Here is a 17,861-nt window from a genome sequence, read left to right as displayed (position 1 = left end):
AAAAAAAAAAAAAAAAAAAAAAAAAAAAAAAAAAAAAAAAAGCACAGGCCATCAGCTAAGAGAAATGAGGTCACATGTACACTGAAAGACACATACAAGAATATTCACAACAAACTCTTCCTAACAGCTCCAAACCGGGGACTACTCAAATGGATAAACAAATCGTGGTGTATTACTCTGGTGAAATACTATACAGCAATAAAAAGAGGAAGCTGTTGGCCAGGCACAGTGGCTCACGTCTGTAATCCCAACACTTTGGGAGGCCAAGGTGGGAGGATTGCTTCAGCTCAGGAGTTGGAGACCATCTGGGGAACAGTGAGACCCGATCTCTACAAAAATTTAAAAATTAGCCAGGCATAGTGGCACATGCCTGTAGTCCCAGCTACTCAAGAAGCTGAGGTGGGATGATCACCTGAGCCCAGGAGATTGAGGCTGCACCACTGAACTCCAGCCTGGGTGACAGAGTGAGACCTTGGTTCAGAGAAAAATAAAAAATAAAAAAAAAGCATGGTGGTTCACTCCTGTAGTCTCAGCACTTTGGGAGGCCAAGGCAGGAGGACTGCTTGAGCTCAGAAGTTCAAGACCAGTATAGGTAACACAGCAAGGCCCCATCTCAAAAAAAAAAAAAAAATTGTTTTTAAGACAAAAAATAAAAAAAATTAAAACTGAACTATTGAGCCATACAGCAACCTGGACAAATCTCCCAACATTAAGTTGAGTGAAAGAAGCCGGACATAAAAGGCCGTATACTGTGTGATTTCATTTCTAGGAAGCTGAAGAATTGTCAAAACTAATTGGAGGTAAAAGAAACCGGTACAGTGCCTACCTGGAGGCGGAGTGAATAATGGCTAGGAAAGAGCATAAAATGTTTAGATCTACCTCTCAGTGCATTTATTTATTTATTTATTTATGATGGAATCTGGCTCTGTTACCCAGGCTGGAGTGCAGTGGCGTGATCTTGGCTCATTGCAACCTCAACCTCTCGGGTTCAAGCAATTCTTCTGCCTCAGCCTCCTGAGTAGCTGGGACTGCAGGTGCCTGCCACCATGCTTGGCTAATTTTTGTATTTTTAGTAGAGACGGGGTTTCATCATGTTGATCAAATTGGTCTCAAACTTCTGACCTCCAGTGATCCACCCACCTCGGCCTCTCAAAGTGGTGAGATTACAGGCGTGAGCCACCGCGCCTGGCCTCTCAGTGCATTTAGATGTGTGTGCTTTCCTGTATATAAATTATATCTTAGAAAAAAAAAAGAAGTTAAAAGCCTGAAAAATTGAAAACAATAAAAATAACACACAACTGTGTGTCTGTTTAGAGAAAGTGCTCCCAGGATGTACTCCAAGCTAGTGATGGTGGTTGCCTCTGTAGAGGGAAGCGGTGGGCTGATGCTGGGGAGAAAGTGGAGAGCTCTTTTATTCTTCCTTCTAAATTATTCTATAATTATTCTATATAGCTTGAATTTTTTATAATGAGCATGAACTACTTGTAAAAACCTTTAAAGCAACTCAAACCTTAAAACAAAAAAAGGAACACATACACCCAGAGATTCTCAGGCCCCATGCCAAATGTGCTAATTGGAATTTCCACCAGGAACCCAAGCTGTGGTCCAAGCCCTGGTTCCCTGCCATTGTGCTCCTGCATACCCCCAGTGACGGGGATCTTACTGCCTCACAGGGTGTTGGATGTTCTTCTGCCTGTGGTCTCCCCCTCTAGGTCTTTCCATCCTCCCCACCACTCACTGGGGCCCCCATGGTGCTCACCCACTGACAGGGAGCCACGGGCCAGTTTGGGGAGCAGCCGGTCGAGCTGGCGGAAGGTGTGGAAGACATCAGCTGAGTGGATGCAGTCCTCAGCCTGGCTCTGATGGGTGCGTGGCAGCGCCTCAATTCCGTAAAGAGTCAGGTAGCCGGCTCTGGGGTGGTAGACAGAGGGTCAGAGGTTCTTAGAAGCTTCATTCGTACACCCAGTGAGCACCTACTAATCCTACTGTGCGCTAGGGACTGTTCTGGGCACTGAACAGTCGGCAGTGAAAAAAGGAAAAGTCCCTGTCCTCAAGGAGCTAACCCCTCAGCACAGGGAGATGGACAACAGACAAAAGGACGAGTAAAGTGGGTAACTTGTCAGCTGGTGCCCTGTGGCACTGTCAGACACAAAGCTGGGTAGCAGGATGGGAGGGCAGGGTCTTGGTGTCAGGTGCCAGGTGAGGGAGGGGCTGGCATTAAGCTGACAGCTGAAGGCTGAGAAGGAGCCAGCATGGGCAGAGCAGAGGGAGGGGTCGGAAGCAGGGCAAGCCCCAGGTGCCACGTCCTTAAGCAGGAGGAAGCCGGGTCCTGGGAGCAGCAAGGAGGCTGATGAGGCTGCAGCAGAGAGCTCGAGGGGACTATGCTGAGACGGGGCACAGAGAAGGGGAGGAGACGCCTGCTCCCAGGGAGGGATTCAGGGCAGACTTCCTAGAGGAGGCAGGTTTTGAGCTGAGACCTGCAGGATGATGGGGGAAGCAGAAGAGGAACGTGTTCGGGCAACAGGCACAGCCTGTGCAAAGGCCCAGAGCTGAGGGTGCAGCCGTGCATGATGGGAGAGGTGCCAGGTGTGGCCGGTACAGGACTGGGGCTGGGGTATGAGGCAGAGGGTGGGAGGGCCTGGGGCTGTCAGGGCTGCCACACAGGGCGGGGCATTTGCAACAGCGGGAAGGTTGTACTTGACCTGAGGGGCTCTGGGAGGCTGGAGAAGGAGGACAGGGCCTGGTCCAGTGTGAAAAAGGGTAAGACATGGGAGCTAGCATGTGCTCTCACTGAGGCACGCACACACACACACACACACACACACACACACACACACAAACACGACCACACTCAGAGGACGTGCCTTCACCTCCAGCCCCCTTTAAATACCCCAGGAGTTCAGCCCCTGCCCAGCCAGCCGACCTCAGTCCTGGGAGAGAAACTGGAGGTATTCATTCTGTCCACGAGGTGGGTAGGCCTGGGGACTCAGCAGAGAGACGAAACCAAAGCCCCGGGGCCTCACCCTCTCACCCTCCCCTTGAGCTCCTGGGTCCCTGTGCAGACAAGGGAACAGGATCTCCCAGGAGAGGGGTTTCCCCAGATGAGGATGAGGAGAAAGTGGAAGCAGGAATGAGGGAGGGTGTGGGCCAGAGAGGCCATCGCACCAGCCTGGGCAAAAGAGCAAAACTATGTCTTTATAAAAAAAAAAAAAGTAAACTCAGGGGACCACAAGGTTTTGCACTGTGGAAGTGAAGGCCCCTCCTCCAGCAGCCCCGTATCAAAACAGCCTGGTTGAAGACTAGATCATCCCATGTGTAAATACACACACCACCCACAGGCGGCGCTAGAGCCACAAAGAAAAGTAAAGCTCAACCCAGCTGCGTCAGGGGAGAGGGCCATCATGAAACCGGAACTCAAGAAAGACCTCTCTGAGCAGGTGGCGCTCGCGATGAGGCTTGAACGAAGTTGGGTGGGAGCCACGCAGACGTGTGGGGAACAGCATTCCCAGGCGAAGGAACAGAAACAACAAAGGCCACAAAGAGAGAGTGTGCCTGGCCTGTTCAAGGCACAGCAGGGAGGCGGGTGGGAGGAGGGGAGGCCAGGGCTACAGGGTGAGGACAGAGGAGAGCTTTGGGTGTGACTCGGTGAGGCCAGGGCCAACAGGCCAGGCTGGCAGGTGTAGGAGGCGGCACCTCCCGGTTTGCGCTGCCTGAATCTGCAGCTCCTTCACATCTGTGTCCCTGCCATCCAGCTCGCCCATTTCCTTTCTATTTCAGGGGCTGCAGATGGCAGTGAAAAGGCCCTCAGCTGCCAAGCCAGGTGGCAGGCGCTCCAGCCCAGGCCTCAGGCCCTAAAGACACAGTTACTGATTTACAGGTATGGATTTACATCTGATTCCCCCTGAGCTGATTCCCCCATGCCTGCCGTACCACAGAGCCTAGCCAGACCCAGCTGTCCCCCAAGCCTGCCTCTCCCAGTGCTTCAGCTTTCTCGCTGGCTTCTTTGTCTGCACAGGGACTCAGGAGCCAGGAGACCTGGGAGAACCCCTACTGTGAACTTGCTGGGCCATTTCGGCTGCCATTCTCTGGACCTCAGTCCCCTCATACAATGACAGGGTGGACCAGACCAGCATCACCCACAGTAATTGTAATTGTAATTGGTGGACCAGCCAGTTACAGCCCTTGACACTGTTTGCATCACCTCAGGGCAAAACAAAAAGAATGGGGACTATCCCCGTGCAGAGGGCTGTGGCTGAGAGTGCAGGCTCTGGGGGCCAGCCCTGCCCTGACCCCAACACAGGCCTCTGGGCAAACGACTCGGGCTCTCCAGGTCTCAGTTTTCTCATCTGTCCAATGGAGCATGCAAAGTGCCAGCCTCCTAGAGTGATTGTGAGCATTCAATGAGCTGAGACTGAGTCTACACACGTTGTATGCACACACACGTCATAACGTCATAATTGTACCCACGTGCCTGTATGTGTCAGCAAATGGCTGCCCGTTATCCTAGAACTATGTGGTTCTAATTTCTTGGACGGGTTGAAATGTCTTTTTTTTTTTTTAATTAAATGCTTGTTGGTTAACGGCACCACTAAAAATCAGGGAGCCGTTCCTAACACCACTCTATCGCCCCCACCCCCACCCACGATCCCCCATCCCCACCGCCGCCCCAGTCAAATCTCCCAGCAGAGCCAGTGAACTCCATCTCCAAAAGCTACCCAAATTCTCATCACCTCGCTGGGCTGCCACCATGCTTGATGACACCTGGCAGCCTCCTGCTGGGTCCTCTTGCCTCCCTCTCCATCCCTCCCCATCCCTACAGTCCACCCCCCATCCAGCAGCCAGAGGGGGCTTTAAAACTAAGTCAGATCATGTCCTTCCCCTGTGCAAACCCCTGATGTCACCTGATCTTCCTCAGCACAATTTCCAAAGCCTTCCCTGGCCTCCGGCTCCCTGAGTTCTGCTTCTGCCCCCATCTCTGGCCTCTCCGCCATCCCTCCTTGGCTCTTTATGCTGCAGCCACAGTGGCCCTCTCGCCGAGCTTCCTCCCACCTCTGGGCCTTTGCACCTGCTGTTTCCCCTGCCTAGAGTCTTGGGTGGTGGGCACTTTGCAGGTAGGTCTTGGCTCTGAAGCCAGACCCCCAGAGTGTGACCCTGCCTTGTCAGTCTTCGGAAGAAAGCCCCCCAGATGCTGTCACCCCACCATGAATCTCTGTCATCGGGTTTATCACTCTCTGACATAACCTGATTCAGCCTCCTCCACTGGAGTGTCAGCACGTGAATTTGGGGACTTCATCTGTCCTGTTCCCTGTTTTTTCCCAGAGCCTGGAATAGTGCCCGGCACAGCTGAAGGAAGGAACATTCGGTTGTGCAGGTTTTAACACACATTTATAAGATCGGATAAAAGGTTAGGTCCCAAGTTGGTCTCCCAAACATTTTTTGTTTTTCTGTTCTGTGAAATTCCAAAGTCTGGAAGCCACAGGACAAGATGGCCTTGTTAGATATAGTGAACCCCAAGTTTCTCTTCAAAGAATCAATATATCAGTATGTTCAGCTTGCTTATTCTTTAATTCCCCATTTTAAAGTTTAACTTCCTTGTAGTTTCGGTAACAACTTTTCCACCAGTTCTAATCAGTAGTTCGCATCTGTTCCCCCGGTCCCTTGCTCAGTCCTGACTCATCCTGGTTACCTGCTCCAGTCACCAGCTTTGACCCCTGGCTACCTGCTCTGACCTGCCCGTAACCGTCCTTCCCATCAAACTACCCACCCCACCACTCTGGCTCATACTCCTGCTCCCTTTAAAATAGCCAATCAGAATTAGACTAGACTGTGCGGTCTAACCCTAGCCAATAAGGGAATGACAGCAGCAGGGGACCACTGTCAGGCATAAGTATCCCTTCCCCTCCCTTGTCCAGGTGTGTGCTCGCCATTGTTCCATCTGTGAGCTGCACCCTTCCATAGCGGTAAATTGCCTTGCTGAGAAAATTTATATTTGAGTGCTACTTCTTTTGTGGCACCGAAAATGTTACTTATAACAGCCTCTGGAGTCTTGCTCTGCAACTTCCTTTCTGAATGACCTGGAAGGTCTCATCTCCAGCCAGGGTCTCCTTTGAAAGTTCATGAGCTAGGTCGGGTGAACACCTGGGGCCCTGGTGCCCGGGGTCTTTTCCTGCAGTCTTTGCTTTGGGCATCTCAAATCGCTTCCCCCACCCACAGAGACCTCACGGTTCCCTTGGCCACTGCTCACGGCTGACACAGGTCAAAGTGCAGGGCCCCAGAAGGAGGGTGGGGGCTGCACAGCCTCACCTGAGCAGGAAGCTGTAGGAGAAGTCGAAGAGACCCATCTCGTGCCAGCCACTGCCCGCCTCCGTAGCATCATCCAATAGTACTGTGCAGAGGTTGGCATACATGGCTTCTGTGAGTGCCTGCAGCTCTCTGTGGAGGAGAGTCCTGACACAGGAAACAAAGACATGAACATTCAGCTTCCAAAGGGAAATATGCACCTGCAGGCATTTCCCTCCCCCAGCCTCAGGGTCCCAGAGCTGTTTGTGTTCTCAAGACAAAATGTATTTACTGGACACTTGCTCTGCAGCCGGGCATGACTTGGGCCACATGGGTAGCAGTGGGTGGCCCACCCTGGCCCACCCCCAGATGCCATCTCCAGCCACTCACGGTTTCATCCTGGCCTTTTCATCACTGGGGCTGTAATGTGGAAGCTGCACATCGAAAATCCTCTCCATGAGGAAGACGGCATAGGCATGGAAGTCAAACCTGGTGCGAGGCTCCCACACCACCGCATCGTAGGAATGTGGGTCCAGGAGGACGGTGACATACCTGCCCCCAACCAGTATCTGTGGGAAGTTGGCAGGGATAGAATGGGGAGTGTCCCTGTGAACAGCAGCTGCTCTCAATGGTCAGGGGCTTACCACGTGCCAGGCACTGCCCCACTTGGCAGTAACAGACTATGTTCTCTTATCTACACCTCCTCACCACCCTGTGAGGTAGGGACCATCACTCATCTATTTATTGTTGAAAAAAATGAGTCTTAGAAAAGAGATGAAAAGTGTCCAAGATCTCATAACTGAGAAGCGACAGGGTTGGGACTGGAATTTGGTAATATGGCACTTTTTAAAATCAAAGTCTGTGTTATTCACCACCTCACTCTTAAGCACCTGCCATGACCATCTTGGTTATTGCCATATCTCCAGCAGCCAGGAGAGAAGGCAGCAGATGGATCCTGTGCACATCATGGATGGATGAACAGATGAAAGAATGGACAGATGGAAGGAAGGATGGATGGATAAGTGGGTGGATGGATGGAAGGAAGAAAGGAAGGAAGGATGAATAGATGGATGGATGAAAGAATGGATGGATGGATGGATGGAAGGATGCTGTTGGGTAAATTCCAGTAGGTGGATTGTAGAAGAGTAAATGGGAAGATGGATGGATAGGTGGATGGGTAAATGAATGAAAGGAAGGAAGGAAGGAGGGAGGGAGGGAGGAAGGGAGGGAGAGAGGGAGGGGAGGAAGGAAGGAAACTGCTGAGTATTTACTTGTGGATAGAATGTCAGATAGGTGGATAAATGGAAGGATAAATCAATGAATCTAAATTGGATGGAAAGATGGATGGAAGGGCAGCTGGAGGTTCATTGGAAACCAAAACGAATAAATGTTGGGTACATGAATGAGAGAATGCTAGGTAGATATTGGGTAAAGTGAAGGATGAATGTTGATTAGATGGAAGTTGGAAGGATACAGGGAAGGAGGGTGAGTGGGTAGTGGTCATTTGAATAGATGTAAGGATGGATGGATGAGATATAAATAGATGTATTTCCAGTGGAGAGACATGGAATACTGAATATAGCTGAGTATTTGTTGGGTAGTGGCAGATGAATAGAAACATGCGTAGATAAATAGAAAAGTGAAAATTAGTGGAAACTGACTAGTTATCCCTCAGTATCCATGGAGGATTGGTTCCAGGACTTCCTGCAGATACCAAAATCTATGGATGCTTGAGTCCCATATAACTTACATGCATCCTTCCTTATATTTTAAGTCATCTCTAGATTACTTATACTACCTAACACAATGTAAATGCTATATAAATAGTTGTTATATTTTTAGGAAAGAATTACAAGAAAAAAGTCTCTAAAAGTTTAATACCAATGCATTTTTCCCAAATATTTTCAATTCATGGCTGGCTGAATCCAGAGGTGTGGAACCCATGGACAAAGAGGGCCAGCTATATACGGATGAAAGTTGGATGGATGTTGGATCCATGAGTGGAAGAACGCTAGGTAGATCTGGGTGGACAGATGAAGGGATAGAAGATGGATAAATGAATTGACAGATGTCAGGTGAATCTATAGAAAGACTGATGGGTGGATAGATGGAGGGTGACAAATAAATTCTGGTTGGATATAAGGATGGAAGGATGCTGGGTAGACACTAGGTGGACAGGCAGAAGAATGGAATGAGAAGATGGATGTTGAATGGATGGAAATAGAATGGATGGATGAAGGTCAGCTGCATGGATATACAAGTACTGGATAGATACTGAGTGACTGCATAACTCCACGCTGGGAAGAGCGAGAGGGAGACTGAAGGGATGATGTTAGGTCAGTGTTGGGTGTACAGCTGGACAGGCAGCTGGAGAGAAAATTGGCTCGACCACTAGGATGTATGATGGATGGGGGGTTTAGCATAGGGACAGATGTTGAAGGAATCAGCAGAAACCGGATACGAGGGCCCTGCCGCTCATCTCCAGCCCCCCCGAGGCATAAGAGGCACTTACAGTAAAGATGTCACCATGCTTCTCCTTCATCCTTGTGAGGAAGCTGGCAGCATCTTTTCCAAAGTCCAAGGCATAGCCCAACCAGGGGATGCTGCCCAGGTCCAGGGGAGGTTCGCCAGGTCGCCTGCAGAAGCCATGACACTTGTCACCATTTGGTAAGACAAGGAAGGGGATAAAGAGTGTAGGTTGTAGGGTGTGATTTTGAATGGAGCAGCTGGGGACATCATTTGGCTCAGTATTTTACAGGATCTTTTTGGCTGTGGTGCACAAAATGGACTGTGGTGGGTGGGAGCAGAGGCTGGGGGGCCAGGTCATGTCTGGTACATGGCATGGGCCCTGGTTGAGGTGGTCGTCTCTCTGCAGGTGTAAGGACAGAGTTGTCTGTGTGAGCCAACCTGACCAACCTGGACCAGGGTTTGGGTCACCCCACACTCCCTGTTTTGCCCACAGAGAAAGGATGAGACTGGAGGGCACAGTTGGGTGGCAGAAGGCAGTGAAGGCACTGGCTTCATCACCGCCCCCGACCACCCTCTAGGCTCAGAAGCTGAGGTCCCTCAAGTGGCAAGAGGCCAGGCCATATCCTGTGGAGATGTCCCCAGAGCACAAGCTAGGTCAGCACAGGGGGTGAACCGGGTATGTATGTGATCATCAAGGTCAGGGTCATCTGTGAAAGCAGAGGAACTCCTTTGAGAACATAAGAACAATATTTCCAGCTCACTGAGGTAGGCAAAACCCACAGTGAACCACACCCTTGTATAATCCCCTCCACTGAGTAGGGGATAGATGGTCCAGTTCACTTTAAGAAAAAAGTATTCTTAGTGGGTCTGACCTAACAGGTGGCAGGGGGCAGGGCCTAAGAGAGACAAGCTCTTCCTGGCAAAAGAGATTCAAAGTATGAGAGGGACTGGAAATGTGGGAGAATCTCTCTCTCTACTGGCTTTGAAGATGGAAGGGCATTGTGGCGAGGAATCCAGGCAGCCTCTAGAGCTATGAGGGGACCCTGGCTGATAGGCAAGGAGGTGGGGACCTCAGGACCTCAGTCCTGCAACTGCAGGCAAATGCATTCAGCCAGATTCCTCCTGAAAACTTTCTGGCAGGAAGACAGCCTGGAAAACACCTTGATTTCACCCTTGTAAGTTTCTTTCTTTCTCTCTTTCCTTCTTTTCTTTCCTTTTATTTATTTATTTTTTGACAGTCTCGCTTTGTTGCCCAAGCTAGAGTGTGTGGGGTCATCTCAGCTCACTGCAACCTCCACCTTCTAGGTTCAAGTGATTCTCCTGCCTCAGCCTCCTAAGTACCTGGGAATTTAGGCATGCACCACCATGCCCAGCTAATTTTTCTTTTTTGTATATTTAGTAGAGATGGGTTTTCTCCATGTTGGCCAGGCTGATCTTGAACTCCTGGGCTCAAGTGATCCACCTGCCTTGGCCTCCCAAAGTGCCAGGATTACAGGCTTGAGCCACCGTACCCAGCCTCAGCCTTGTAAGTTTCTAACCAAAGAACCCTGTCACCCAGTGCTGGTCTTCTGACCCACCGAACTGAGAGCTAGTAAGTAGGGGCTGTTTGAGGCTGCTTCATGCATGATACCTTGTTATGCAGCAATGAACAACAAATGCGTGCAAACTTTCAGCATGCTTCTACCCGGCTTTGCCCTGAGCCAAGCCTCATCTCATACTCATCTGCCACCCTCTGTGAGAGGGGCTGTCAGCTAATGAGAGCGGCAGTCAGGGTCATGAGCTAAGCCTCACAATATTCTAGGGCTAGTGATTACAGTGGGCCTTTTAGAGGTCCCCAGACCCAGGTTAGGATCTCTGTCAGAGCTGCAGGGATGCAGAAAGCTCCCAGATACACCTCTGCTAAGTGAATGAATGAATGAATGAATGAATGCATGAGTGAGTCATCATATCTCTTCTTCTCACTACAGAGTCATTCACTGACTCACCAAACATTAATTACAAAGCAGGAACTGTTCTGGGTATCAGAGATATAGCAGGAAAGAGGGCAGACAAGATCCCTGACCTCATGGGGCTTAGCTACTAATAAGGGAAGACAGACAAAAAATTGAAAAAGCAAGATCATGTCAGAGAGTGAGAATTGTAATGAAGAAAAAAAAAAAAGAGATACAGCCCAACAACGGGAAGACAAATAACCTAGTTTTAAAATGCACAAGGAATTTGAATAGGCAGTTCTCCAAAGAATATATACAAATGGCCAATAAGGCCAGACATGGTGGCTCATGCCTGTAGTCCCAACATTTTGGGAGGCTGAGGCAGGAGGATTGCTTGACACCAAGAATTCAAAACCAACATAGTGAGATCCTGTCTCTACAAAAAAATTTTTTTTTCATTAGCTGGGTATGGTGGCACCCACTTATAGTCCTAGCTACATGGAAGGCTGAGGTGGGAGGATTGCTTGAGCCCAGGACTTGGAGGCTGCAGTGAGCCATGATCATACCACTGCATTCCAGTCTGAGCAACAGAGCAACACCCTCTCTCTTTAAAAAAAAAAAAAAAAAAGCTGGGGACAGAGGGGCCAGGCTTGGCATGGTGGCTGATGCCTATAATCCCAGCAGTTTGGGAGACTGAGGTGGGTGAATCACCTGAGGTCAGGAGTTTGAGACCAGCCTGACCAACATGGTGAAACCCTGTCTTCTACCAAAAATATAAAAATTAGCCTGGTGTGGTGGTGGGCGCCTCTAATCTCAGCTACTCAGGAGGCTAAGGCAGGAGAATCGCTTGAACCTCGGAGGTGGAGGCTACAGTGATCCAAGATTGCACCACTGCCCTCCAGCCTGGGCAACAGAGCAAGACTCCATCTCAAGAAAAAGGGGGTGAGGGTACCGATAAGCACATGCAAAGATGCTCAGTCAAAACCACAATGAGGTATACAAAAGGAAAATAAAATGTCAGAACCCCGGTTCACTATGCCAAAAGGAACAAATTAAGCTGAAACTGAGTCATGCAAGAAACTGCCTTTCCTTTTGCTCCTAAGCAGAGAGCTACAGATAAAAGGTTTAATATCTCCATCGGCAGCTACTCACCTTATCTTACATAAAGTGCCCATTTGCTGAGCACAGGATTAATGCATTGTTGCCTATTGCCCCATCTGCTCCTTTTCTCTTGGAACATGTGGATAATCACACCCTTCCTCTTTCCCCTCCAGCCCACTTTTCTCCCTTTAAATACTGAAACCCTGAAAGTCATCTTTGAAGAAAGGCACAGACCACGCTGTTTCTGTGATTCTGTGGTTTTTCTTCTCCATGGCATTGTCCTTAACATTGCGAAAATAAACATCTAAATTGAGACCTAGCTTAGATATTTTTTAGTTTACAAATTGGCAACCATGAAGGGATTCCATGGAGGTGGCCCTGGTCTTTGACAAATCTCCTGTTGGTGCTTGATAACAGCCTAGTATCTGTCTTTATTGCTCAAACCTGTAGGACAATTTGGTGAGGGCTGGGAGCTCCCTGCTGCAGAGAATCCCTGATCTCTGAAAATTTGAGATCTAAGAGAGCTAAAATTTGAAAGCTAAGTTTTATTTTGCTGAACAACTCCTTTTCTGGAGTTTTACTTGCTTCCAACAAGGAAGGTAAGTTTTCCTGCTTCCATGACGATAGAGAGCAGGTAACTCCTTTCTGGAGTTTCAACTCACTTCCAACAGGGAAGGCGAGTCTGAAGTTTTTTTCCTGCTTCTTAGATGGTAAAGTGCAGGCCAGGCACTTAATGACACCTGTAATCCCAGCACTTTCAGAAGCCAAGGCAGGTGGATCCCTTGAGGTCAGGAGTTCGAGACCAGCCTAGCCATCATGGTGAAACCTCATCTCTACTAAAAATACAAAAATTAGCCTGGCATGGTGGTACATGCCTGTAGTCCCAGCTACTCGGGAGGCTGAGGCAGGAGAATCACTTGAACCCAGGAAGAGGAAGTTGCGTGAGCCAAGATCATACCACTGTACTCCAGCCTGGACAACAGAGCAAGACTCTGTCTCAAAAAAATAAAATGTAACCTGGCAGGAAGTGGGGGTTGGACATGTCGCATTATAGCCTCTAGCACTAATATCAACACAGATCTTAAGTCTGATAAGAAACCTTTACAATCCATTCTCTCTGAAGCCTGCTACCCAGAGGCTTCATCTGCATGAGAAAACTTTGGTCTTCACAACCTCTTATTGTAACTCAGACATTTCCCCTATTGATAATAACTCTTTCAACCAATTGCCAATCAGAAAGTTTTAAGATCCACCCATAACCTGGAAGCACCCCCCACATCAAGTTGTCCTGTCTCTTTGGACTGGACCAATGCATGTCTTCAGTGCATTTGACTGATCTCTCATGTCTCCCTAAAATGTATAAACCAAGCTGTGCTTTGACCGCCTTGAGCACATGTTCTCAGGGTCTCCTGAGGGCTGTGTCACAGGCCATGGTCACTCACATGTGGCTCAGAATAAATCTCCTCAAATATTTCACAGAGTTTGACTCTCTTCATCCACAGTGTGTATGTATGTATGTATGTGTTCATGTATTTGTGTGTAGTATGTGTATGTGTGTATGTGTGTATTTATGTGTGTGTATGCCTTTATGCTTTCTTTTTTCTCTCCTAAGTTCTTATTTTTTGAGAAAAAAATTTTTTTCTTCCCAGTCGACTGAATTCTGTTTTCTCCATTTACTCCTGCCCGTCTCTCCTTCCTCTTGCCACACTCTGCTGCATGAGGGACCTACAATAATTTCTAACAGCCTGGGATTCCTTAAAGAAAACAGAGAAGGCGCCAGCCTCCTTCTGGAGATAAACCTCTGTTTTTCCTTATGGAACCCCGAGAGTGTCAACAGACAAGTTCCTCTCAGATCTTAAACGGATTGTTCTTGTATTGCATTACCTGATTTTTTTTTTAACTAAAATAGTTATTACTACAGGGGCTACTCTTCTATGTTTAAGATAAGAAAGGGAGTGGTTTAAACACTTAGAGAAATGTCTTGGTAACAAAGTGCACTGCAAAAGCATGACATGGCGTAGTCTCATGAGATCTTTCTCCTTTTGGAGATCCAGGATTCAGTGTGGGCTCTGCCCAGAGCTCAGAGACTAAATTTAAAACTACCTATCTAAATATAATTGGTCTCCTCATAAATTCCTACAGTAGATTCCTATAATTTTATGCTTGGCTTGTGGCTTGGCATCCATTTTTAATCTCCTTCTAACAGACCCAGCATCCTCTCTCTCTCTTCCCTCCCCCTCTCTTCCCCCCTCCGCTCTCGCTCTCCCTCTCTTTTTACTTACAGATATACATTTCCCTATCTGATTTTCACCCAAGAGTTGTTCGTTTAGTTTGCAAGTTTAGCTGACAATTGCCAATTTTAAAAAGAGAGAGCCCATATGGCAAATGATTAGTCTTGCTGCACTTTACGCAAATAATCAAGCCAAGTATAAGAGAAATAAAACCTATTTTACAAATAAGTTGATCCTACTATGATTTTGTCTTTAATAAAATTGGGGAATTGGAGAGAGAAAAGTCATGTTTCAAAATTAACTATAATTAACTACAGTATACCTGTTATTAGATTCTAGCCTGGTCTAATGTTTTTCAATTTTTATTATTTTTTACATTTTGGACTGAATTCTAAAACTTCTTCTGGCTACAAGTCTCCAAAATAACGTTTTCAGTGTTTTCCCTCTTTCTTTTCTTCCCCTCCCTCGTTTTTCCTGATGCAAAACCACTAAAAGTTAAGCTGTGCTTTTCTGAAAGCCTTAGAAACTGAACTGAAACTTTGGAAGAAAATAAAAGCAATCTCTTTATATACATAAATCATTTTCATACCTGCCTACTGATACATGGACTTGAGAGTAACATGGCCTCTCTCAGCTTTCCAGGCTTGTTCTTTCTTTGTTGTTTCTCTGTTTATTTCCTCCTTTTTCCCTATTTTTTTCTCTCTCCCTTCCCTTACATTTTCTTGGTACAATGTGAGACTTCACAACTTACTAAAAATGAGCTTTCCTAACAATATGGGACCTATTCATCTAGAAATAAACTATCCTAGACATGAGAGATCAGACAAAACCTGAGACCAGAGACTCACTTTCTTCTAAAATGCTTTCTCCAAAAGATTTTACATAGAAAAGGGAGGCATACACTCACGGTGGTTCATGCATATAATTCCAGCACTTTGGGAGGCTGAGACAGGAGGATCACTTGAGCCCAGGAGTTGAAGACCAGCCTAGGAAACACAGTGAGACCCTATCTCTACTAAAAAAATTTTAAAAATAGCCCAGCATGGTAGCACATGCCTGTAGTCCCACCTACTAGGGAGGCTGAGGCAGGAGGATCATTTGAGTCTGGAAGGTTGAGGCTGCAGAGCAAAAACTCTATAGAAAGAAAAAAGAAAAGGAAGAGAAGAGAAGAGAAGAAGAGACCCAGGGAGAAAAGAAAAGAAAACTGGAGAGGAAGGAAAATCAAAACTCAGGACACCAATTCACTCTGCCATAAGGAAAAAAATTAAGTTGAAAGCTTCCTTTTGTTCCTAAGCGGATAGCTACAGATAAAATGTTCCATAGCTCCACAGGTAGCTAATCCATGCCTACCTTATGTAAAGTGCCGATTTACTGAGTATGGGACGAATACACCACTGACTATCGCCCTACCTGCTCCTTTTCTCTTGCAACATGTGGATTACCATACCCTCCCTCTTTCCCTTACAGCCCACCTTTCCCTCATTAAATATTGAAACCCTCAAAGTCATCTTTGGTGAAAGGCACAGACCTCTCTCCTGGGCATGTCCTTAACCATGGAAAAATAAACATCTAAATTGATTGAGACCCGTCTCAGACACTTTTTGGTTTATGGGTACCACTTCACCCACCAGGATGCCCATATAAAAATAAAAATTTTTTAAAAAGGAAATTAAGGCTGGGCACGGTGACTCATGCCTATAATCCCAATACTTTGGGAGGCCAAAGTGGGAGGATCACTTGAGCCTAGATGCTCAAGACCAGGATGGGCAACATGGTAAGATGCCTGGGCAACATGGCGAGACCCTGTCTCTACAAAAAATACAAAAATTAGCCAGGCGTGGTGGTGTGCACCTGTAGTCCCAGCTATTCAAAAGGCTGAGATGGGGGGATCACTTGTGCCCAGGCAGTGAAGGCTATAATGAGCTGTGACTGTGCCACTGTGCTACGGCCTAAGCAAGAGCAAGAGACCCTGTCCCCACCACCAGCAAAAGGAAGAAAATAAGTGTTAGCAAGGATGTGGAGAAACGAGAACCTCATACATTGCTGGTGGGAATGTAAAATCACGCAGCTGCTTTGGAATGCAGTTTGGCAGTTCCTCAAAACGTCACACACAGACTTACTACACAACCCAGCAATCTTCCCCAAAGACTGAAAACATTTGATCTTATACAAATGTATACACTGTTACTCGTAGTAGTGTCAGAGGCATTTAAACCAGAGAGACTCCATCTTGAATAGGAGCCGGGTAAAATGAGGCTGTAACCTGCTGGGCTGCAATCCCAGGAAAGTTAGGCTTTTTTTTTTTTTTTGAGATGGAGTTTTGTTCTTGTTGCCCAGACTGGAGTGCAATGGCGCAATCTCAGCTCACTGCAACTTCCGCCTCCTGGGTTCAAGCGATTCTCCTGCCTCAGCCTCCCAAGTAGCTGGGATTCCAGGCATGAGCCTCCATGACTGGCTAATTTTGTATTTTTAGTAGAGACAGGGTTTCATCATGTTGGTCAGGCTGGTCTCGAACTCCTGACCTGAGGTGGTTCACCAGCATCGGCCTCACCAAATGCTGGGATTACAGGCTTGAGCCACTGCGTCCAGCCAGGAAGCTAGGCATTCTTAATCACAGGATGTTTATGATTAAGGGAACAAGTTAATAATGTTTACCCAACAGACCCAGGACTTAACAGATCCAGGAAACCTCCCAATGTTCCGATATTTTATGAACAAGAGCTTTCTTAGTTTAAGAATAGGTTTTGCTTTAAAGTTAATAATACAGATTCTTATGGAAGACAGTAGGTAACAATCCTTTGTTCACCAGCCCTTGTGGTAGAGCACATGTTCCCCAGGATTTTTTTTTGTTTTTTTTTCATCATGTTGGTTAGGCTGGGGTTGACATTCATGTTACCCAGGCTGGAGTGCAATGGTGCGATCTCGGCTCACTGCAACCTCCGCCTCCTGGGTTCAGGCAATTCTCCTGCCTCAGCCTCCTGAGTAGCTGGGATTACAGGCACGCGCCACCATGCCCAGCTAATTTTTTGTATTTTTGGTAGACATGGGGTTTCACCATGTTGACCAGGATGGTCTCGATCTCTTGACCTCGTGATCCACCCGCCTCGGCCTCCCAAAGTGCTGGGATTACAGGCTTGAGCCACCGCACCTGGCAGGATTTTTATCTTATATATAAACGAGAAGAACTCTACCTAAGGCAGACACATTCCTCCTCTTGCCTTCGGGAATGCCCTGCTCTGTGTATGGCACGGCCGCTCTTTCATTCCTGTACTTTCTTCATAAATTTGCCTTCACTTTACTCTGTAGACTTGCTCTAAATTCTTTCTTGAATGGGATCCAACAACCCGCTCTTGGGGTCTGGATCAGGACTGCTTTTGGGTGACAGCAGCATTATTCACAATAGCGGAAAAGTGAAAACAACCCAAGTGTTCATTGAGTGACAAATGGCTAAACAGAATGTGATGTATGCCTGCCATGGAACGCTCCTCAGCCACAAAAAGGAATGAGGTACTGACTCATGCTACTATGTGGGTGAACCTTAAAACATTAAGCCCAGTGAAAGAAGCCAGACACAAAAGGCCACATATTGTATTAATTCATTTGTATGAACTGTCCAGAATTGGGAAATCAATAGAGATAGAAAAGAGATTAGCAGTTGCCCGGGGCCGGAGGAGGGAAAAACGGGGTGTGACTACTAATGGTTTTTTTTAGGGGTGATGAAAATATTCTGGAATTAGATGATGGTGATGATTGCACAACCCAGTGGATATACTAAAAACCATTGAATTATACACTTTAAAAGGTTTTTTTTTTTTTTTTTTTTTTTTTTTTTTTTTTTTTTTTTTTTTTT

The 17,861-nt window shown here is 47.2% G+C and overlaps 1 protein-coding gene across 1 annotated transcript in view; it reads right to left on the bottom strand.

The window, feature by feature from the left end:
• The window catches only part of PTGIS (prostaglandin I2 synthase), a 63,209-nt gene that overhangs the window by 36,152 nt on the left and 9,196 nt on the right, over nt 1–17,861 (bottom strand). The window contains exons 2-5 of the mRNA XM_032256030.1: nt 8,792–8,915; nt 6,670–6,848; nt 6,304–6,447; nt 1,760–1,911 (exon numbers count right to left, since the gene is read on the bottom strand). Coding sequence (XP_032111921.1) covers nt 1,760–1,911; nt 6,304–6,447; nt 6,670–6,848; nt 8,792–8,915 — 599 coding nt within the window. The remainder of the gene's footprint in view (nt 1–1,759; nt 1,912–6,303; nt 6,448–6,669; nt 6,849–8,791; nt 8,916–17,861) is intronic.

This window comes from Sapajus apella, unplaced genomic scaffold, assembly GCF_009761245.1.
Source record: "Sapajus apella isolate SASKATOON/1434 unplaced genomic scaffold, GSC_monkey_1.0 scaffold92, whole genome shotgun sequence".
NCBI lineage: Eukaryota > Metazoa > Chordata > Mammalia > Primates > Cebidae > Sapajus > Sapajus apella.
This window is presented reverse-complemented; position numbering and strand designations above follow the sequence as displayed.